Raw genomic sequence first — 23,276 nt, forward strand, 5'->3', positions numbered from 1 at the left:
CGGGAACTGGGCAAGGCTAGTCTAGTGAAGAGAAGGACCAGAGGAGACATGATAGCAGTGTTCCACTATTTAAGGGGCTGCTACAGAGAGGAGGGGGTCAACCTATTTTCCAAAGCACTCAAAAGGCCAACTAAGGAATAGTGTTGGGCGAACTGAACTCGCACAATTTCGGTCCGTGCAGACTTTGCAATGTTCGGCATGCCAAACCCGAACCTGAATTTTTAAAAAACTTTGGGCAAAGTTCGGGGTCGCGTTCGGTGTTCCTTAGTAAGGAATAATGGATGGAAACTGTTGTGGTTAGCTCTGGCCCAGTTCCTGCCCCAAGGAATGTGCAGGTGGATGTGGGGGAAACATCCACATGCCGCAGGCCTGTTTTGCTCCCGATGGAATCTGCCGACGAAGCCTCCTCTGACCAAGGAAGCGTGAGTGACAGGGAAGAGGGGAGTTTGGCAGACAGCCCAGGAGATCAACCATCTGTATCATCCTTGGATTCTGAACAAGAATTAATGACACATCCACGCATGCGTAGAGTGATGCATAGGAGACAACAACTGAAGGATTATTACAAGAGAAAATGAGGCCACCTGTGGTTGGGTGGGGCTGCTGTAATTAGTGCTATAGATAAAAGTGCAGCCTGGTGTTTTAGCCTCATGGCAGTTTATCTGATTCATTGTTTTGTCAAGATCGTGATTTTTGTGCTGTTCAAGATTGTGTGACTTTAGAATTGGACTCAATTTCCCAGTTATTGGGTGAGCAATTGGATTGCATTTAACCTGTGCCTTGTGTGTACCAGAAAATCCCTTTGACATTTAAAAAGGGAGCTGTTTCTGTTTTTCTGTTTAAAAAAACTTTTGGGTTTTCCTTTTATCGTGTGGTGTGTGTCTTCCTGGACTAATTACCCTGTAATTACAGGCGGTTGAAACACGCCGGCAGAACAGAAACTGATCAACAAGAGATTGGACCTAGAAATAAGGATTTATTTTCTAACAGTGAGAACAATCGATTATAATGGAACAACTTGCCCTCAGAAGTTGTGGTAGCTTCACTACTGGAAGCTTTCAAGAACAGACTGGCCTGCCATCTGTTAGAAGTAGTGCAGGGTCTCCTGCTTCGATGGGGGTTTGAACTAGATGAACTACAAGGTCTCTTCCAACTCTGTTATTCTGTTATAGCCTAACTCAACTTTAGCAACTTTAAGATGAATGATTTGAAACCTATGGGAGCTAAAGTCCACACATCTTAAAGTTGTCAAGATTGAAAAACCTTGCTTTAAATTTTCACCGAAATCAAAAAGTGGGGAAAAATTAATCCTGCCTTTCTACTGACTTTAACTCTGACTAATATAGCTTTTTGCAGCTCACTAAAAGGTTAGGAAGTCTCCTGGCCACCCCTCACCCCCTCAGAGGGTGGCTTCCTTGGTTCAGATTAATAAGATACCTGGCAGCTTTAAAACTAGTAAATTTAGATTCCCAGAGATCATTCAAACATTTGGTGAGATGCCTCTGTGCTTCTGGAAGTCTCAAGCATTTGGTGGGATTAAGGAACATTTGGGTTCAGTGTCTTATTAGAATACAAATTAACAGAGTTGGGTCAATATTCAGATCAATTTATTTTTTATTTATTTTATTTATTGGATTTGTATGCCGCCCCTCTCCGCAGACTCGGGGCGGCTAACAACAATGGTAAAACAACATATAACAATCCAATTTGATAAAACAACTAAAAACCCTTATTATAAAAAACCAAACATACACACAAGCATACCATGCATAACTTGTAATGGCCTAGGGGGGAAGAATAACTTAACTCCCCCATGCCTGGCGACAAAGGTGGGTCTTAAGAAGTTTGCGAAAGACAAGGAGGGTGGGGGCCGTTCTAATCTCTGGGGGGAGCTGATTCCAGAGGGCCGGGGCCGCCACAGAGAAGGCTCTTCCCCTGGGGCCCGCCAAACGACATTGTGCGGACATTCTGCACGATCTGAAGTTTACGAACACTGAACATTTAGTCCAGCCCCCTGCCTAAGCAGGAGACCCTACACCATTTCTGACAGATGGCAGTCCAGGCTCTTCTTGAAAGTCTCCAGTGATGAAGCTCCCACAACTTCTGAAGGCAACTTCTGTTCCATTGGTTGATCGTTTTCACTGTCAGAAATTTTCTCCTTATTTCTAGGTGGAATCTCTCCTCGATCAGTTTCCATCCATTATTCCTTATCTGGCCTTCAGGTGCTTTGAAAAATAGGTTGACCCCCTCCTCTCTGTTGCAACCCCTCAAACATTGGAACGCTGCTATCATGTCTCTCCTGGTCCTTCCCTTCACTAGACCAGCCATGCCCAGTTCTTGAAACTGTTCTTTGTATGTTTTAGCCTCCAGCCCACTAATTAAAATATCTCCGGGACCACCTTCTGCCGCACGAATCCCAGTGACCGATTAGGTCCCACAGAGTTGGCTTTCTCCGGGTCCCGTCGACTAAACAATGTCGTCTGGCGGGTCACAGGGGAAGAGCCTTCTCTGTGGCGGCCCCGACTCTCTGGAACCAGCTTCCCCCGGAGATTAGAACTGCCCCCACCCTCCTTGCCTTCCGTAAACTCCTTAAAACTCACCTCTGCCGTCAGGCATGGGGGAATTGAGGCATCCCCCCCCCCCCCGGGCCTATACAATTTGTGTATGGTATGTCTGTGTGTATGACTGGTTTAATAATGGGTTTTTTAAAATGTTTTTTTAAATTTATTAGATTTGTTATGAATTGTTTTATTGTATGTTGTGAGCCGCCCCGAGTCTACGGAGAGGGGCGGCATACAAATATAATTAATAATAATAATAATAATAATAATAACAACAACAACAAGAACAACAACAAAACGGATGAAGGTGCAAAATTAAATGAAAGTAGACCCTCACTGCTGTGGTCGGAGAAACGCACACTCTGTGGTCCAGGAGTGAGTTCTTGATCACCTAAACCAGCGATGGTGAACCTGTGGCATGGGTGCCACAGGTGGCACGTGGAGCCATATCTGCTGGCACGTGAGCCATTGTCCTAGCTCAGCTCCAACGTGCATGTGTGTGCTGGCCAGCTGATTTTTGGTTTGCATAGAGGCTCTGGAAGGGCATTTTTGGCTTCCAGAGAGCCTGGAGGGGGGAAGGGAATAGGGGAGGGCATTTTTACCCTCCCCCAGCTCCAGGGAAGCCTTGGGAGCCTGGGGAGGGTGAAACACGAGCCTAGTAGGCCCACCAGAAGTTGGGAAAGAGGCAGTTTGTGGCCTGGAAAGGGCCGGGGGGGGATGGGAAGCTGTTTTTGCCCTCCCCAGACATTGAATTATGGGTGTGGGCACTCGTAAATGCACGATAATGTGCGCGCATGGTCTTTTGGCACTTGAGAAAAAAAAGATTCGCCATCACTGACCTAAACTGACTTGCTAAAGTAAATTTACTACTTCAGCAACTTCAAAGGAGTCACACATTGAATGTGACCAGATCAGAACGAGATGGGACAGTCACAGCCTGCCGGCTGCCTAGCTAATCAGTAGGTCTCTTTTTCAACCTTCTGGATTCTAGAAATGACGTGGTTAAAGGGGAACAAGAAGGTCGTTTAGCCCCACCTTTGAGAGACACAAGACTGGTAGAGAGAAGTCTACAAAGGGTTTTTTTTTAATTAAAGACTGCAGTCTGTTTATGGATTATATTACAAAAGTAGAGAAAATTGTTCCATGACAAAAGCTTATAGGGGAGACAGTAGAACATTTATATATTGGCTACAACAGTATTAAGTCTGCGGAGAGGGGCGGCATACAAATCCAATAAATAAATAATAAATAAATAAATTAAATAATAAGAAATGGTTGGGAGATTTATATTAAAAAGTACAATATTTCAACTCCCAGAATTCCCCAGCCAGCCAAAATTATTTTTTTTTAAAAAATGACTGCAGACTCACGAGATTGCCAAATTGCACAAGATGTTGATGTTCTCCCAAGAAGTGTCCTAAAATTATATTTATTTAGCTGATTGGTATGCTCCCTCATTGGTATGCTCCTATATTGTATTTCAAGTGAGAATGCCAAAATCTTGCAACTTGGGGTGCATTAATCCTTTAAAAAAAAAGAAGAAGAAAGAAGTGTATTTATATAATGGCATCAAGCCAAACAAGCCTAAAGACAAACAAAAGAAAAGGTGATAACTACTCTCTTTAATGGCTTGTTTGGTCATTAGAGCCATGCGGCTAATATTACCACGGAAAAACATGGGAGAGAATAGCAGCATTAATGCTTCCATTTCAATGTTTTGCTCCAGCTTGCTTCTTCCCCCCCCCCCCAATGCTTTTGATGGCTTCCTGCTCCTTTGAGTTATTCAAAGGAGCTGATAATGCTGCCCTGATTGATGACTTGCTGGTAATGCAGTTTTCCCCCTGGTGATGTCCTCCAGATGTGTTAGACAACAGCTCAATTAATGGATTACGGGTTCTGTAGTCCAACACATTTGGGAGGCACCCAATTGAAGAGTTGTATTGTGGTCTGAGGACGTATAGAGGCACCTCTGGGGTTGGAATTTGATTCCCTGTTTATCTCACAGTTGCTCTGCTGCTCTCAAAACAGATTGGAAATACCCCATGGGATTGGGTGGAGAAGCAGAGGAAGAGAGATTCTGGGCCTATACCCCCATTCTTTCCCCGCATCCAACAAGCCAACTCCCCTATGCAAAAATTTATGGCATATAAATAACAAGTCCCCAATTATAATATGGGAATAGGACTACAGTGATCCCTCGTTTTTCGCGTGGGATGCGTTCCAAGGCCACCCGTGAAGTAGAGGAAAGATATTTTTTTATGTATTTAACGAGTATTTGGAATTTTAAAACCCACCCTTTGCATTAAACAGTCATTCTATAATGTTTCTCAGCTGGAACTACATGTGATATCCTACCAGTTTCTTTAATAAGCGTTCAGTAATACTGTAGAAGAATTTTATGAATTTTCAATGGATTTAATGGATTTAAGCCCCCTTTGAAAACCCATGAAATTTATTTATTAGATTTGTATGCCACCCCTCTCCGTAGACTCAGGGCGGTTAACAACAGTAAAAAGACAATATGAACAAATCTAATATTAAAAGTAATGTAAAAAACCCCAATTTAAGAAACCAATCATACATACGGACATACCATGCATAAATTTATAAGCCTAGGGGGAAGGGAATATCTCAATTCCCCCATGCCTGATGACAGAGGTGGGTTTTAAGGAGCTTACGAAAGGCAAGGAGGGTGGGGACAACTCTGATATCTGGGGGAGTTGGTTCCTGAGAGTCGGGGCCGCCACAGAGAAGGCTCTTTCCCTGGGTCCCGCCAAATGACATTGTTTAGTCGACGGGACCCGGAGAAGGCCAACTCTGTGGGACCTAACTGGTCGCTGGGATTCGTGCAGCAGAAGACGGTCCCGGAGATATTCTGGTCCGATGCCATGAAGGGCTTTATAGGTCATAACCAACACTTTGAATTGTGACCGGAAACCGATTGGCAACCAATGCAGACTGCGGAGTGTTGGTGTGACATGGGCATATTTAGGAAAGCCCATGATAGCTCTCCCAGCTGCATTCTGCACGATCTGAAGTTTCCGAACACTTTTCAAAGGCAGCCCCTAGCGAATCCATGAAAGATGAACCGTGAAGTAGCGAGGGATTAATGTATTTGAAAATAGTGATGGGTACATCTGTAGATGTTGTTAATTCCTTGATGAAAACAAGGCAGGGCAAAATGCAAAAAAAAAAATCCTCCTTAGCCATTATACTGCTTTATCTCTAATTCACCCAACCAGACAATGAGAAAATGTAGAGGATCTGTCTGGGCTCAGACTACCATCAGTTTTAAACTGCGCTTTTCTGGTTCCAACGAGAATGGATAAATCTGTCTGTTTGAGTTTCTCTCTCTGTTTTTGATTTTGATTAATTTGTCCAATTTTTTTTTGTGCGTTTCCTTTTATCGACTCTGTCAAATTTGATTTGATATTTTTTAAAAAGAAGTTGGCACTAAAATTGGCTAAATATTTTGGTGCAGTATCTCCAGTGCTACACAACATATCATTGTTTCCGTTTGGTTAATATACAGAAATTGAGTCTTTTTGAAGGTGTGTTTGTGGGGAAAATCTACAAATGCATTTTTCCTAAATGTGTTTAAAATAAATATGTGCATTTTTGAACACGCTGTTCCCCAAATATACACTGCTCAAAAAAAATAAAGGGAACACTTAAACAACACAATATAACTCAAATCAAACTTCTGTGAAATCAAACCGTCCACTTAGGAAGCAACACTGATTGACAATCAATTTCACAGGCTGTTGTGCACATTCAACTTTGTACAGAACAAAGTATTCAATGAGAATATTTCATTCATTCAGATCTAGGATATTTTATTTGAGTGTTCCCTTAATTTTTTTTAGCAGTATACAGTGGTACCTCAGTTTTCGAACGATTTACAATTCGAACAAATCGGTATTCAACCAAGAAATTCGAGAAAATTTTGCCCTGAAATCCGAATAAAGATTTGGAACTTGAACACCAGAGAGTCGAGCCAAATGGCTTTCGTTCAGCTCGGCCCAGCGCGTCTCGCCCGCATCATGAGTACGAGTCAATCTGCGACCAGAGAAGTGTCCGAGGAAGTGTTTTGCCTAATTTTCACTTATTTTGCCTATTAGACTTATTGGACCCTTAGTCATGGGTCCAAAGAAAGCCAGCAGTGATAGTGCACGTCAAAAAAAGAGAAAAACTGTGAGAATATTGAACTCAGGAAAGATATTTATATATGTATATTCTTTATTATTATTTGTGGATAATACTTCAAAATTCCACCCTCTGCTCCCGCCCTGCTGGCCTTCCGAAAGGCTATGAAGACCTGGCTTTGCTTGCAGGACTGGGGGGTCATGAATTGTACATCTTTCATGGCCAAATTGTATTGAATGGTAGGTATGTTTTGATTGGATTGCTGAGTTGTGGGTTTTAACTGAGGTTATTGTTTTAATTTGTACTTGAGTTCTTTTTATTGTTAACTGTCATTTTTTATGTTATTGAAAGCCACCCTGAGTCCTTCGGGATTGGGCACCATAGAAGATAGATAGATAGATAGGTAGGTAGGTAGGTAGGTAGGTAGGTAGATGGTAGATAGATAGATAGACAGACAGACAGATAGATCGATAAATAGATAGATGATAGGTAGGTAGGTAGGTAGGTGATAGATAGATAGGTAGATAGATAGATAGATGATAGGTAGGTAGGTAGGTAGGTAGGTAGATGATAGATAGATGGATGGATGGATGGATGGATGGATGGATGATAGGTAGGTAGGTAGATAGGTAGGTAGGTAGGTAGGTAGGTAGATAGAGATAGACAGACAGACAGACAGACAGACAGAGAGAGAGAGAGAGAGAGAGAGATAAATAAATAAATAAATAAATAAATAAATTCAGGGAATTGAAAATTTCAGGTGATAACTAAGTTTTTTCAATCCACCCAATGACCAACCAAAAATTGGGGTGGGAATGGTACCAGTTTATGAAGACCCATTGTACAAACCTACAGCAAATGTTAATCTGTTCTGAAGTAGACTGCTCAGGACTAACCTGATTAATACTTGTTGCCATGGAAGACAGATCTCAGAAGACCAAAGACTATGGGAGGGTCAGCTTCACTGAATCTGACTATTTTTTCCCCACAGTGGCCAATTAGATGCTTCTAATTAGTTGCAACCATAGCTTTCCCCCACTGCTTGTGGTATTCAGAGCTAAATTGCTCTTGAATAGGGAGGCTCCGTTTAGCACTCATGGGCATTGAGCACTAATAAATCTCCCTGTGAAGGTAAACATATTGCTGACAACTGAACCAGTCAGCTTTCAGTTTTTGGCCAAGATCTCTTAGTATAGTTAGTCCTTGACTTACAACTTTGTTTAAGCAATTGTCCAAAACTACACCGGCACTTTAAAAAATGGCCCACAACTCACACTTATGACTATTGCATCATCCCCATGGTCACATAATCAAAATTCAGGCAACTAATATGCGTTTATGATAGTCGTAGTTTCCCAGGGATATGTGATTGCAATTTGCAACTTTCCCAACTGGTTTCCAATAAAGCAAAGTCAACAGGGGGAGCCAAATTCACTTAACCTCCTGTGATTTGCTTAACGACCACAGCAAAAAAAAGGTGATAAAATTGAACGTGCCTCTTTTAATAACTGGCTCGCTTAACAACACGAGTTCCAGTTACAATTATGGTCATAAGTCAGGACTACCTGCATGCATCTCATGTCGAGATATGGTAGTATTCTCTTGCCAGCCATGCTGAGAATTGAAATCCACATACAGTGTGTTGTGGTTAGCTCTGGCCCAGCTCCTGCCCCAAGGACTGTGGATGTGGGGGAGACATCCACATGCTGCAGGCCTGTTTTGCCCCGGTGGAATCTGATGATGAAGGCTCCTCTGACCAAGAAGACATGACTGACAGGGAGGAGGAGAGTGGGGCAGACAGCTCAGAAGGAGATCAATTATCTAGCTCCTCCTTGGATTCAGAACAAGAGTTAATGATACAGCCACCCATGCGGAGAGCGATGCATAGGCAACAACCACTGAGAAATTATTATCAAAGAAAATGAGGCCACCTGTGGTTGGGTGGGGCTGTGGTAATTAGTGAGGCTGCTATAAATAGCAGCTTGTGGGTTTGGCCATTGTGGAGGATTATCTGATCCTTGTGTTTCGTGACTGCTTTACTGACTTTGACCTTTTGTGTGCTGATTGTGTGCCGCTTTGAAACTAAACCAGGGCAAAGTGTGTTTCACTTTGTGAAAGAAGAAGGACTGTGAATTGCCTCACAGCTGCAAGCTAAATATCACAGAACTGATAAGGGACTTGTACAAATTACCAGTTTGTTTGGAGACGAGTGCTCTTTGCTATACCAAAAGAGGGCTTGGTTTAAGTGAATTTTCATTATAAAGAACATTGTTTTGAATTTTCAAACGTGGGTGTGTCTGAAATTTGTACCTGTGAATTTTTGGGAGGATTCTACCAGAGAACCCGACAGAACACAGTGGTACCTCTACTTACAAACTTAATTTGTTCCATGACCAGGTTCTTAAGTAGAAAAGTTTGTAAGAAGAAGCAATTTTCCCCATAGGAATCAATGTGAAAGCAAATAATGCATGCGATTGGGGAAACCACAGGGAGGGTGGAGGCCCTGTTTCCTCCCAGGAGATTCCTAGAGAGGCCCCACGGAGGCTTCTCCCTGCCTTTTCTAGTTACAGTTTCGAACGCTCGGCTTTGTAAGTGGAAAATGGTTCTTGAGAAGAGGCAAAACAATCTTGAACACCCGGTTCTTATCTAGAAAAGTTCATAAGTAGAGGCATTGTTAAGTAGAGGTACCACTGTATCTTAAAGTTGCCAAAGTTGAGAAACACTGTCTTAGAAATTCTCTTTAATAACTGCTCTGCAAATTAGAGACATTGTAGGCTGTATTAAGCCTGTGGTAATAAAATATAGAGAGAGAACCTTCTCTGAAAAACAATTTTTAAACTTTGGTGGCAGCACACAAATATTTATGCCTTTTAATAAACTTTATTAAAATAGTTGGAAGAGGCCGTGGAGGTCTTCTAGTTATCCAACATCTTGTTAAACACTTCCAATGTTGGAGCATTCACAACTTCTGAAGGCAAGCTGTTCCACTGATTAATTGTTCTAACTGTCAGGAAATTTCTCCTTAGTTCTAAGTTGTAGTTTCACAACTCAGTATTAGTTTCACAAGATGCCACCGGACCCTGACTGATTGTTTTATACCCAGGCAGAGCATTCTGCTCCTTCATTTTAAAATTAATTTGATCCATCTCATGGCCACTTCTCCTATTACCCAATGCTGTCAAAATTATTCTGAAATCTGCCCTACAAGGTTTGGGAAACCGAGATGTGGGAAGGGTTGTTGCAAGAAGGAGTAATTTTCTGCAAAGTTAGCCTAGCTGGAGGAAGTGCTCTATCCTTTCTGTGCATCATAAAAGGAATCGATTAATTATCTTTCTCTAGTCTGTTTTTGCAGTTTTAATTATCAATAACAGTTGTAATAGCAGTATTAACAGGAGGGACGGTCTATTATTGTACTGCATTGTTATTACAACATTACCATTATTGTTCAATGTTTCAATCTTGAGCGCCAACTCTAGGGATGTTTTGCTTGTTTGTTTTAAGTTTTGCTCCAATTATTTTAGATTATCAGTTTTGGCTACTCCTCAAAAAGGACATTGATATGGCAAAGTTTGCTTAGTTTCAGACTAAATTTTGAGATAGGGAAAGATTAGGAAGGTCACACGTTTATTTGCAAAACAGACTGTGGCTTGGAAGGAACTCAGGGAACCCAACAATATCCTGTACACAACTATTCATCTCGTGGGACTGAATTCTAGAATATGTTCAAACTAAGTTGTGCTGGATGTTGGTGAGTCCCATATCCAGGAGCTTAATAGTCAGAGTTCTATCCACACAGAGATAATCACAGAAATTATTCTCTCTTAAGCATACTAATAGAGCCTTACACACAGAAGCACAAACTCTCTCACACATTATAGGAGAAGGCACTTAACTGGAATTTAACCCATGGTCTTGATTTCTCACAGCTGACATACATACATGCATATATATCAGGGCTAATAACTAGATGCCTGCAAAGAATATAAATTTATATAAATATAATCCCTCAGTCAGAATTGAAAAAGTGAAATGTTTTCAAGGGGGGGGGAACCCCCCAAAAAAGTACAGTTGCTTTTCGGAAAAGCATCTTTGGGACATGTCATTTGCTTTCTTAGGGCTGTGGGAAAATTAAAAACTGGGGCTCACTCTGAATTGGGTCGTCTGTAGTCCCAGTGCTCTTAAATCGGGCGTTGTCTCAGAGCTCTGTAGCATTTACGTGAAAGCCAGTTGGAAGTACAGTGGTACCTCCACTTACGAACTTAATTTGTTCTGTGACCAGGTTCTTGTAAGAAGAAGCAATTTTCCCCATAGGAATTAATGTAAAAGCAAATAATGCATGCAATTGGGGAAACCCCAGGAGGGTGGAGTCCCTGTTTCCTCCCAGGAGATTCCTCGAGAGGCCCCACGGCAGCTTCTCCCCGCCTTTTCCAGCCCTGTTTCCTCCCAGGAGATTCCTAGAGAGGCCCCACGGAGGCTTCTCCCCACCTTTTCCAGCCCTGTTTCCTCCCAGGAGATTCCTAGAGAGACCCCACGGAGGCTTCTCCCCACCTTTTCCAGCCCTGTTTCCTCCCAGGAGATTCCTAGAGAGGCCCCACAGAGGCTTCACCCCGCATTTCCAGCCCTGTTTCCTCCCAGGAGATTCCTAGAGAGGCCCCACGGAGGCTTCTCCCTGCCTTTTCCGATTTTCATTTCGGAGGCTCGTGTTTGTAAGTGGAAAATGGTTCTTGAGAAGAGACAAAAAATCTTGAACACCCTTTTCTTATCTAGAAAAGTTCATAAGTAGAGACGTTCGTAGGTAGAGGTACCACTGTAATGCAGTGTTTTTTCAATCTCAATAACTTTAACACATGTGGACTTCAACTCCCAGAATTCCCCAGGTTGAGAAACCCTGGTGTAATTGCTCAGGTGGCTAGACTAGAAGCAGATGGCTTCCTGTCTGAGACAGAACGAGTCCAGCTTCTTGAACCATCAAACTGGCTCTTTCATAAACACTACAGAGGCCTGGAACAAGCAGTGGTGATCCCAGACACCACCTTGAATGCTGAGGCTCGATTCTTCCAATGGAAGAAATAAAACCATGGGTGCTCAGATGTTCTTTGGGAAACAAGTGGGCAGTGTGTGCCCTTAAAAAAGATAACCGTGCAATGGAGGAAAAGCTAAGAAATGCACTTCTTAGATTCACAGTTGACAAGCAGGGACAAGTGTGTGAAAAACAAGAGCCAACAATTAAGGTTGCAGGGCCTCTCTTGAAAGAAGCTCAATTCGGACTGCCTAGTTGGAAGCAAAGCAACCAAATTCAAAATTTGCTTCGCCTGTCAAAGGAGAAAATCCTTAATTTGTTGAAGCTCCAAAATAAGGGTAGCGAAGCTAAGATCAAAAGAGTCACTCCGTGGGTGAGATGGGCAATCTCCAAATTAGATTAGAATTAGATGGGAATTCTTTATTGGCCAAGTGAGATTGGACACATAAGGAATTTGTCATTGGTGCAAATGCTCTCAGTGCACATAAAATAAAATATACATTTGTTAAGAATCATGAGGCACAACACTTAATATTCAATACAGTATTATGCAACACTCATAGGGGTCAAGTAAGCAATGAAGAAACAGTATTAATAAAAATCTTAAGCAACAAGTTACAGTCACACAGTCATAAGTGGGAGGAAACGAGTGATAGGAATTATGAGAAAAAACTAGAAGTAATAGTAATGCAGATCTAAATTTGATATATAAAATAAATAACGTTAAAGGAGGGGGATGTTTTCTTTCTACGGTCTTACATGGAAAAATGTAATTTGTTTGTTTATTTGTTTAACTTATATGCCACTCATATCGTCAAAGGCAATTCTTTCTGGCTAGGGGTCTATGTTTTAATATGTATACAATTGTGAATTATGATGATGATGATGATGATGATGATGCCCTCCCTGGCTATCTCTTTGTTGTGGGAACAGGGTTGGAATACTCTATGAGGCTAAGAGCTTTACAGACAAAAGTGTATTATTATTAGTGTAGATGGCTAGTCTTTATGTAACTGCTGGAAAAATAAAAATCAATTAGCTGGATGCTTACAGTAGCTGCCAAAAGACAAATGAAATATTTAAATGAAAGCAGAGGGAAGTCCCATCTTTGTTCATCTGCTCTCCCAGAAGTCAAATAAACTCCACAAAAGATAAAAGCATTCAGAGCCTAAAACCAGGCTCCAGGGAAGTTTTTAAACCTTTCAAAGCCAGAAGGCCTGCTTCTTAGTGAAAAACAAGGAAGCTTTCCTTTAAAATGGTTATTGCACTCTTTCATCTAAAGGACATTTCAGTCCTTTTCTTTCAGGAGTAAATTAAGGACAATCCTTTTTTTTGTCCCCATAAAACACACGCTTCCATTATGAATCTCAAGATGCTTTCTGGTTATACCACAGAACAATCTGTGCTATGCACCCAAAACAACCAAACATTCAAACAGCAGAAGGGAAGGGTCCAAAAACAGAAACTTGAAATTTCATATTCACTGCAGCAATTTTTCCAGCCATCTAGAAGAAACCCCTGGCTTGAAGTCTAATTCCATTAATTGGCACACGTGGGTACCAAGACAGTTAGGCTGGGAAGCCTCCCAAGAGATGGTGCCCCGGCGCCAGCAATTCCTGCTGGAGGCTACTGGGGACAAAAAAACACCACATTTTCAAGTCCTTCATCAGAAAGTGGGCAAGGAAACGTCAAAATCCTTCCCTTAGCAAAGACTTCAGGGCAAGATTGCAAGACCGAGCTAAAGAAATGCGCCCATCTCGCCCCGCCAACTTTGTGGTCCTGTGTGCCCATTGAAGAAATTTTTTAAAAGGACCAATTGGAAACAGTCTGTCAAAAACCTAGGGGTAGTTTTTTTAATTAATAAGGAAATAAAAAACAAAAGGTATGGGTAGCCATGCATCCAATGCCCTTTCCTTAGCACAGCTGTTACAGGAAGGCCCTGATGGGAACCCTTCCCTTAAAGCCATTCCTTTGTTTTCTGTCAATCCGGGGCTTTTGAAGGCATCTTCCTTGTCAAAGGTGCTTTCGCTCAGGAGCATCCCGAAGAAATTACAATGTCAAATGATAATAATAATAATTTAAAAAGTGAATTGTTATTTTTTGCTTCAGGCCAGGCCACGAAAAGCCGGTGGGAGAGAGGCCCTTCTCTTTCTCTCACAGGGAAGGCAGCTGAATTGACGGCCTATCTAACCCCACCCTGTACAGGCAGTCTCCACCTGGATCCGGAGGACAGGCAAAAAGAAAGAAAGAAAGAAAGAAAAGAACGGAAGGAAAACAACCAAGCCCATTTGGATTGGAAGGAAAAGGGACGGCGGGAAGCCACCAACGAAGAGCATCTCTCAGAATTCGCCTGAGTCATTGCTCGGATGGTGTGTGTGTGTATATGTGTGTGGCGGAGGGAGAAGGTGGCTGGGTGGAGGCAGTCACGCACCGCCACGCAAACACACACAGACAGCAGAGGAAAGCTTGCAACAACAGGTAAAGAAAAAAGAAAAAAGAGAGAGGGAGAGGCTGCAAGAAAGAAAGAGATGGAGCATTACCACCACCACTACCACCCTTAAGAAAATGGACCAGCCTTTCTTTTTTTGCAGCTCCCTTCCCAATTCCTGGGTAGGCAGGATAATAATAATAATAATAAAAATAAAATAATAATAATAAAATAATAATAGTAATAAATAATAGTAGTAATAGTAGTGATAGTGATAGTGATGATGATGATGATGATGATGATAATAATAATAATAATAATAATAATAATAATAATAATAATAATAATAATAATAATAATAATAATAATGTGTTAGATTTGTCTGCCACCCCTCTCCGAAGACCTCAGGGCGGCTCACAACATTTAAGCAAGAGTTGTGAGGGGCAAAGGCTGGAGAAACCCTGAAAGATGCCCAATGCATCCTCATCCTGGCTTCCTTGGCCCGTGGATGGGGAGGGTGGTTTAAACAAGAGGCCACATCTGCCCCGGCTAAACCTTTGCAAGGTCTCTTCCCCGGCCCCATCAGCCACAGCCAAAGTGGGGTCCCCACTGCATATTGCAAAGAGTAGAACGAAGACGGGGTGTGGGGGGGGGGGGAGAGAAAGGCTCCCGACCACCAAAAAGCAACCTTGCAAGGCGCGGACCCGGGAGAGAAGGAGAGAAAGAAAGAAAGAGAAAGAAAGAAAGCATGAAAGAAAGAAAGAAAGAGAAGAAACGCTTACTCCATGTTTCCAAGGCGCCGCGGTGCTCCTTTTCGGCTACTCCCGGCAGTCTGGCGGCGGTCTTGCAAGGTGCAAGAAAAGGGGGGGGGGGGGGAAGAGCCGGTTTAGCGGGATTAATCTTCCTCCTCTCCTCCGCCTGGTCAAGAGCTCCGTTTTCCAGAGGCCGTCAGCGAAGGCGGCGGTGGCGGCGGCTGCACCTGACGACTCCACATCCCATCCGGCGGTTGGGTTCGCCGCGTCCCGAGCGGATGGGGCTGTGCGAGCCGGGGATGCGAAGCCTTGGGTATTATGTGGGAGTGTGGGATGGGTTGTGTGTGTGTGCTTGCGTGTGTGTGTGTGTGCGAATGCAGTTGAGGGGGGCTCCCGCCCTCGCCTCCCCGTCCAAGGCGGGCTTCCTCCGGCATTGCAATGGCGCCGCTTGCTGGTCGTCTCCCGCCACGGCGGGTGTTTTCTCCACACACACACACAAAAAAAGCAGAGCCGGCGAACTCGACGAGGTTGAACGCCGACGAGGCTTCCTGAGGGGAGGCCGAGGCGGCTGGTGGGAGCTGCCCGATTGTTCCACAGCTTTTGCCCTCGGCCCGCTCGGGTATGCCGGGCCGCGCGGCGCTGCTTTCTTACGCTCCGGTGGGGAATAAAAGATGCGACGTGCTTTCCTCATGGCGCTGGATTTTATTTTATTTTTTAAAAGCGGGTTTTGGTTTGGGGCTTATTAACGTGACGGGCGCTTTTCTGGGCTTGAGAAAGGGCGCTAAATTATTGAGGGGCTGACTGGTTCCAGAGAAGGCCCTCTTCGAGCGAACGGTGGCTGAGGGTTGAGCCGTCAATGCAATCATTACGAGAGTCGGTCTGGGCACAAAAACAGCCCGAGAAATCTGCGAACGAGGATTTATTCATTTATTTAATTGTTGTATTTATATGCCGCTCACTGTAAAAGGACTGAGTGGCTAACAATCGGAATAAATGCAACCACACTAAAAACAGTTAAAATCTGTTGTGGTCGGCTCTGGCCCAGCTCCTGCCCCAAGGAATGTGGAGGTGGATCGTCATAGGCCTGTTTTATTGCCGACAGTCAGGTAGTGCAGTTTCCTCAGAAGAAGAAGAAGGTGGTTGTGACTTGAAAGAGGGGGGCTTGGCACACAGCCCAGAAAGCCAATCTCCATTATCTTCAGTGGATTCTGATGATGAAGTGTTAGACCCACATGGCACAGAATTATGCATAGAACAGACCAATTGAGGAAATATTACAGGAGATAAGAGAGGCCACCTGTGTTTGGGTGGGGCTCCAGTAATTAGAGCTGCTGATATAAATAGCAGCGTGCTGGTTTGGCCATTGTGGAAGATTATCTGATGGTTGTTTCTTCAGGACTGTGCCTTGCTATTTCCAGACTTCGTTGAATTTTCACAACTTTGAAACCAAAGCAGAGCAAAGTGTGTGTGTTTCACTTCGTGGAAGAAGGAGGGCTGTGACGTTCCTTCACAGCTACTAGCTAAGTACTTAAGGACTGATTAAGGGGATTGTACAGACTACCAGGTTGTTTTGGGACGAGTGCTCTTTGCAATACAAAGAGGGTACACTACTTTGTTTCTTTTGAATTTTTGTGATAAAGAACATTGGTTTTGAACTTTCAAGTGTGTGTGTGTCTGAAATTTGTACCCTTGAATTTTCGGGAGACTCATACCATAAAGCCCAGCAGAACAAAATCTAATAATAAAAATCAATAATAACAATATAAAAAACATACATATTTACAATCAGTCTAATTCCAGGCTTGCCGGAAAAGCCAGGTCTTAACGGCTTTCCGGAAGACCGGTACGGTGGAGATAATGCGGATGTCTGAAGGCAGTTGGTTCCAAAGGGTAGGGGCCACCACAGAGAAGGCTCTTCCCTGAGGTCCCACCAGCCAACATTGTTTGGCGGACAGGATCTGGAGAAGACCAACTCTGTGGTCTCATAAATAGGATGGGTTTCTCGGGGGGGGGGATTCAAGAAATTCACCTTGGAGTGAGGTGGGGGCAGAGGGCTTTCTTCAGAATCGAAGAAATAAAAAGAAAGAACGATTCGACAAGGACCACTCCTTAGCCAGAGGAAGTTCCTAAGCAAATTACTGGCTTTCGGGGGGGGGGGGGGGGGTTGCACGTATGGGATAGATTGCATCATTGTGGGACAAAGGCGCTTTTGGGCATGTGCAGAGTTGTTTTCCCCTCTGGAACCAAAAGAGGAAATAGGGAAATTACAGCAACGGATACAGGTCAATATTTCAGGAGAAACACGATGGACAAACATAGAAGAGCTTTCCACGCTAATAGAATAGAATAGATGTTTAAAACAATAAAAATAAATTACACAATAGAAAAGAATGTCATGAAATTGGTTGTCACATGGTGAGCCACAATGACCATTACAACTCACAGTCAAAATTGCAGACACAGGTTCATAAATCAAGGGCTACCTGTTACCAAATTCTCCTTCAAGATGATTTTTTTTTCTGCTGGCATGGCAATAATAAAGTTGTTTGCCATCTCTTGTTTGTTTGTTTGTTTGTTTGTTTGGACTTATATGCCACCCAACTCCCGAAAGACCCTGGGTGGCTCAAAGCTAAATACAGTACAAATAAAATATATCATAAAATCCTCCTCCATCTGTTCCACCTCTTTAATTCTTTTCTAATCAACTAAAATCAGTTAGGTGCTGCCACCAATTGGCCTTAATTAGAGAATTCTTGCCAAATCCATTGCCTCTTCAATATATTTCAGGAATGATATGGCTAACTTTTATTTTATTTATTCATTTGTCTAATACACAATACATATGGAAGAGAATAGACATGAAGTAATATATATAAAGATAATATGTAAAAATAGAGGAGAAGATATATGAAAGAAAGAAAATATACAGTATATTATATATGAGATAAAGGAAAGACAATTGGACAGGGGACGAAAGGCACACTGATGCACTTATGTACGCCCCTTACTGACCTCTTAGGAACCTGGAGAAGTCAATCGTGGATAGTCTAAGGGAGAAATGTTGGGGGTTAGGGATTGACACTATTGAGTCCGGTAATGAGTTCCACGCTTCGACAACTCGATTGTTAAAGTCATATTTTATTTTGTTTATTTGTGTCAGAACCATCACAATTAAAATAAGGCATACTATACAGCAAGAGTCCCCAAACCTGGCAACTTTAAGACGTGTGGACTACAACTCCTAGAATTTAATAGCATTTAAAATAGAAAACACAAGATTAAAATATGTGCAAGTTAAACAGATTTGCCCAGAAACTAGCAGCATTAATTGTACCATGTTGTGATGCCGTGATATCTGAAAGTGTGCACTCATCAGGACACACTGCTCAGGTATACGAATGTATTTATTCAATTTTTTATGCCGCCCTTCTCCTTAGACTCAGGGCGGCTTACAACATGTTAGCAATAGCACTTTTTAACAGAGCCAGCCTATTGCCCCCACAACCCGGGTCCTCATTTTACCCACCTTGGAAGGATGGAAGGCTGAGTCAACCTTGAGCCGGTGATGAGATTTGAACTGCTGACCTGCAGATCTAGCAGTCAGCTTTAGTGGCCAGCAGTACTGCACTCGGTTACCCACTGCGCCACTTCGGCTCTTATTGTATGTGTTATTCTTGATTGTCATCACAATTGGGAAGAAGCCACCAGATGGCTCCATTTGTTCAGAATGTCTCTGGCCCTGGTACCTGTGTGCCGTTTATTCAACCATTTCCATACTTCCCAGTTTTCACTTCCCAGCTTTTACCTGGCCCAGATGCCGGCTCCTTTGTTGGTTCCACCAGTGTTGTTTTTTTGTATACTGCAGTGATGGTGAACCTTTTTTTTCCTTGGGTGCCGAAAGAGCGTGCATATGCGCTATTGTCCATGCACGAGTGCCCATATCCATAATTCAATATCTCGGGAGGGAGAAAACAGCTTCCCAAGCCATGGAGTCCATGTTCAGTAAACCGCTTTGCCAATGTTGCCATTTTCAAAGCTCTATGAATTTGCCCATTGCAAATGGCAGGAAGGTCAGAGGGACACCCCCACCTTAAATGCTTGATTGGTCGGATTGTAAAAATATGTTCCAAGGCACCAGAATAGAAGCTTTAGTTCCTAACACCATGGGAAATTTGTCTTTTCTCATGAACAAGCAGGAAGAGGGAGATTGTGATCCCGCTTTATAGAGCACTGGTGAGACCACATTTGGAATACTGTGTTCAGTTCTGAATACCTCACCTACAAAAAGATATTGACAAAATTGAACGGGTCCAAAGACGGGCTACAAGAATGGTGCAAGGTCTTAAGCATAAAACGTATCAGGAAAGACTTCATTAACTCAATCTGTATAGTCTGGAGGACAGAAGGAAAAGGGGGGACATGATCGAAACATTTAAATATATTAAACGGTTAAATAAGGTTCAGGAGGGAAGTGTTTTTAATAGGAAAGTGAACACAAGAACAAGGGGACACAATCTGAAGTTAGTTGGGGGAAAGATCAAAAGCAACATGAGAAAATATTATTTTACTGAAAGAGTAGTAGATCCTTGGAACAAACTTCCAGCAGACGTGGTAGATAAATCCACAGTAACTGAATTTAAACATGCCTGGGATAAACATATATCCATCCTAAGATAAAATACAGGACCATGAGGTCTTTTTCTGCCGTCAGTCTTCTATGTTTCTATGTTTCTATTAATAAAGTTTTTTTTTTAAATGAGGTGGTCAGAGATAGTATTGTGCTGCAGCATAAATGCTCCAGAACATCATCAAATGCAGATGCATACGTATATCCCTGTCCCCGATGTGTGCACACATGCGCCGGGCTTCTGCACATGCGCCAGAAGCAAAATCTCTTGTAAGGATGCTCAGGCGTGAGAGATTTTGCCCATTTTTGTGTATGCGCAGAAGCAAAGAAATTACCGAAAATCGACGAGATTTCACATGCGTTAGTGTCCTTGCACGAGATTTCACTTTCTGCACATGCACAGAAGCCGAACCGGAGAGGGGCGGCATACAAATCTAATAAATTGAATTGAATTGCACCAGTGCACCCATGCTGGTCACTGATAGCGCACTGGTAGTGCAGGCAACAGGGAGTCCTTCACTGTTCAGGGAGGGGTAGCACCTCTGGTGTAGGAGCATGACATGTCCTTTTACGGCAGCTCATTCTAGAGCAGCTTTTAAGGCAGCTCGTTCACCTTTGGTCCCTACCTGTCACTCAGCTCTCACCTGTGGCTCCCAGTAGCTGCAGCATTTGCAGCAGCCATAGCCCGGGCAACTATTCTGACAGGCTGGCCAAACCAGGTTGAGAGTGGTCGTTGGGTCACTGACCTTCAGTGGGATAGAGACCTTTCTATCCCAAGCATGTGAAGACAGATTCCGAGAGACTGAATGGATGAAACCTATTAGAATAGGACAACGATCATGAAGGCGGTCACTGCAAGCGAGGTGGTACGCCAACAGTACGGCAAGACATGAAAGACACCCTGATAAACCACTGTGCCCAGCCCATCTCCAACTGTCTCAGCTCTTTGTAAACGGGCTACAAAAATGGTGGAAAGTCTTAAGCATAAAATGTATCAGGAAAGACTTCATGAACTCAATCTGTATAGTCTGGAGCAGTGTTTCCCAACCTTGGCAACTTGAAGATATATGACTTCAACTCCCAGAATTTCCCAGCCAGCATTCCCCAGCCTTCAACTCTGGGAATTGAAGTCCAAATATCTTCAAGTTGCCAAGGTTGGGAAACACTGGTCTGGAGGACAGAAGGAAAAGGGGGGACATGATCGAAACATTTAAATATGTTAAAGGGTTAAATAAGATTCAGGAGGGAAGTGTTTTTAATAGGAAAGTGAACACGAACAAGGGGACACAATCTGAGGTTAGTTGGCGGAAAGATCAGAAGCAACATGAGAAAATATTATTTTACTGAAAGAGTAGTAGATGCTTGGAACCAACTTCCAGCAGACGTGGTTGGTAAATCCACAGTAGCTGAATTTAAACATGCCTGGGATAAACATATATCCATCCTAAAATAAAATACAAGACATAGTATAAGGGCAGACTAGATGGGCCATGAGATCTTTTTCTGCTGTCAATCTTCTATGTTTCTATGTTTTTTGTCCTGCTATTGGAGCAAGATGGAATCTGGGAAGAGAGAGTGAGACCAATTAAGCGCACCTCTCTCACACTTTAATCCAATTCATGCGCAAGTCTTGACATCCCCCTCAAGATGTCAAAGTCCTCTTCAAAAACGATGGACGAACATCATTATAGAGTAAGAAATGCCTTGTGGCTAAAGCGGACTGACTAAGTCCAGCTGGGGTGTTTATAGCAATTTTTTTTTCACTGTATTTCTCTTACACATATTGGTTCAAACTACCTAGCTGTCTTTCATAACTTAAAACCAATTTGAATTCAAGAAAATGTTAGTTTGGTTTACGGATCATTCACCTCTCATATTTTTTTGTTAGGAATTTCACATTAAAAAGCACTGCGAAGATGAAAGTTGTTTGTATAATTAAATTAACCTATTACATCATTAGTTAATTAATAGGTACAAATAAAGGCCAGGGGGATTTTTATTTCATTTCCTGGAGCGTTTTTGTCTACATGTTTTTGGTGATGCGAAGCCAGGAGGAACTATCTGGGAGGAAAACTCCCCCCCCCCTCCCCGGAGATTAGGACTGCCCCCACCCTCCTTGCCTTTCGCAAACTCCTAAAAACCCACCTCTGCCGCCAGGCATGGGGAAATTGATTCCCCTCGGCCGTCCCGCTTTATGTATGGTTTGTTTGGGTTGTATGATTGTTTTTAAATTAAGGGTTTTAATTGTTCTGTTTTTAATCATTGGATTTGTATTGTGCATTGTTGTTGTGAGCCACTCTGAGTATTCAGAGAGGGGCGGCATACAAATCTAATAATTAATAATAATAATAATAATAATAATAATAATAACAACAATAACAACAACAATAACAACAATAACAATAATAACAATAATAATAATTGGAACTTGAGCCGAAACTACCATTTACCAGTGGCAAAGAACTGGTGGGATCATAAGCCTGAAAAAGTGGTCGAAAATGAGCAAGCAAAACTACTGTGGGACTTCCGACTTCAGACTGACCGAATTCTGAAGCATAACACACCAGACATTGTGATCGTAGAGAAAAAGAAAGTATGGATCATCGACATCGCAATCCCAGGGGATAGCAGAATCGAGGAGAAGCAGCTACAGAAATTAGTGAAATACAAAGATCTAAAAATTGAGCTGCAACGACTCTGGCATAAGCCCGTGAAAGTGGTCTCAGTGGTACTTGGCACGCTGGGCGCAGTACCAAAGGATCTCAGTGGACACTTGAAAACCATTGGAATTGACAAAATGTCAATCTGTCAATTGCAAAAGGCTGCTTTACTGAGATCGGCAAATATAATTTGCCGCTACATCACGCAGTCGTAGGTGCTTGGGAAGCGCCCGACTGGTGATGAAATACGAAATCCAGCATTGTGATCTCGTTTGCTGTGTTGTACTGACATCATCATCATCATCATCATCATAATGGTACAATTTAGAAACACTAAATTTCATTTATGAGCTCCCTAGTCTAGTTTGTGGTTGAAAGCAAGCAACTAGAAGGGAAGGGTGTTTGAGAAATCAAGTGAAGGTTTAAGCTCTGGGCAGTGAATGGCTGCAAAAAAATGTCCTACACACTGTGGGCCTGGCTTATTTTGTGGGTGTGGCTTGATGGTCATGTGACTTGGGTAGGAGTGGCTTAACAATCGTGACCGCGAGTGGCTTAAAGGTCATGTGACTGGGTAGGAGTGGCTTATCAACCAAGATAAGTTTTTAAATAGGTGCTTGTACTCTTTTTCAGTTTATTATTATTATTATTATTATTATTATTATTATTATTAATTAGATTTGTATGCCACCCCTCTCCGTAGACACGGGGCGGCTTACAGCAATGATAAAAACACTATATAATGACAAATCTAATAGTTAGACTCTAAAATAACAATAATACATTTAAAAAGTCTAAAAAACAAGAAACCCCAATATATAAAGAACATACATATAGTCATATCATACACAGAAAACTACATAGGCAGGGGGAGATGTTTCAGTTCCCCCACGCTTGACGACAGAGGTGGGTTTTAAGGAGTTTACGAAAGGCAAGGAGGGTGGGGGCAGTTCTAATCTCTGGAGGGAGCTGATTCCAGAGGGTCAGAGCCGCCACAGAGAAGGCTCTTCCTTTGGGTCCCGCCAAATGACATTGTTTAGTCACATTATTTGAATAACCCCAAAAAGGACAAATGATAGACAGCA

General features: G+C 42.7%; 1 protein-coding gene across 4 annotated transcripts in view; it reads right to left on the reverse strand.

Moving 5' to 3' along the window:
* The window catches only part of PALM (paralemmin), a 122,828-nt gene extending 107,492 nt beyond the window's left edge, over positions 1-15,336 (reverse strand). Inside the window, exon 1 of one of the 4 annotated variants that reach the window (XM_070747500.1) lies at positions 14,938-15,336. In XM_070747500.1, the coding sequence (XP_070603601.1) occupies positions 14,938-14,942 (5 nt within the window). In that variant the 5' untranslated portion in view covers positions 14,943-15,336. The remainder of the gene's footprint in view (positions 1-14,937) is intronic. The other 3 variants (XM_070747471.1, XM_070747491.1, XM_070747481.1) reach the window with 3 other exon arrangements.
* Between the last annotated feature and the right edge of the window lie 7,940 nt (positions 15,337-23,276).

Source organism: Erythrolamprus reginae, chromosome 1 (assembly GCF_031021105.1).
Source record: "Erythrolamprus reginae isolate rEryReg1 chromosome 1, rEryReg1.hap1, whole genome shotgun sequence".
Taxonomy (NCBI): Eukaryota; Metazoa; Chordata; class Lepidosauria; order Squamata; family Dipsadidae; genus Erythrolamprus; species Erythrolamprus reginae.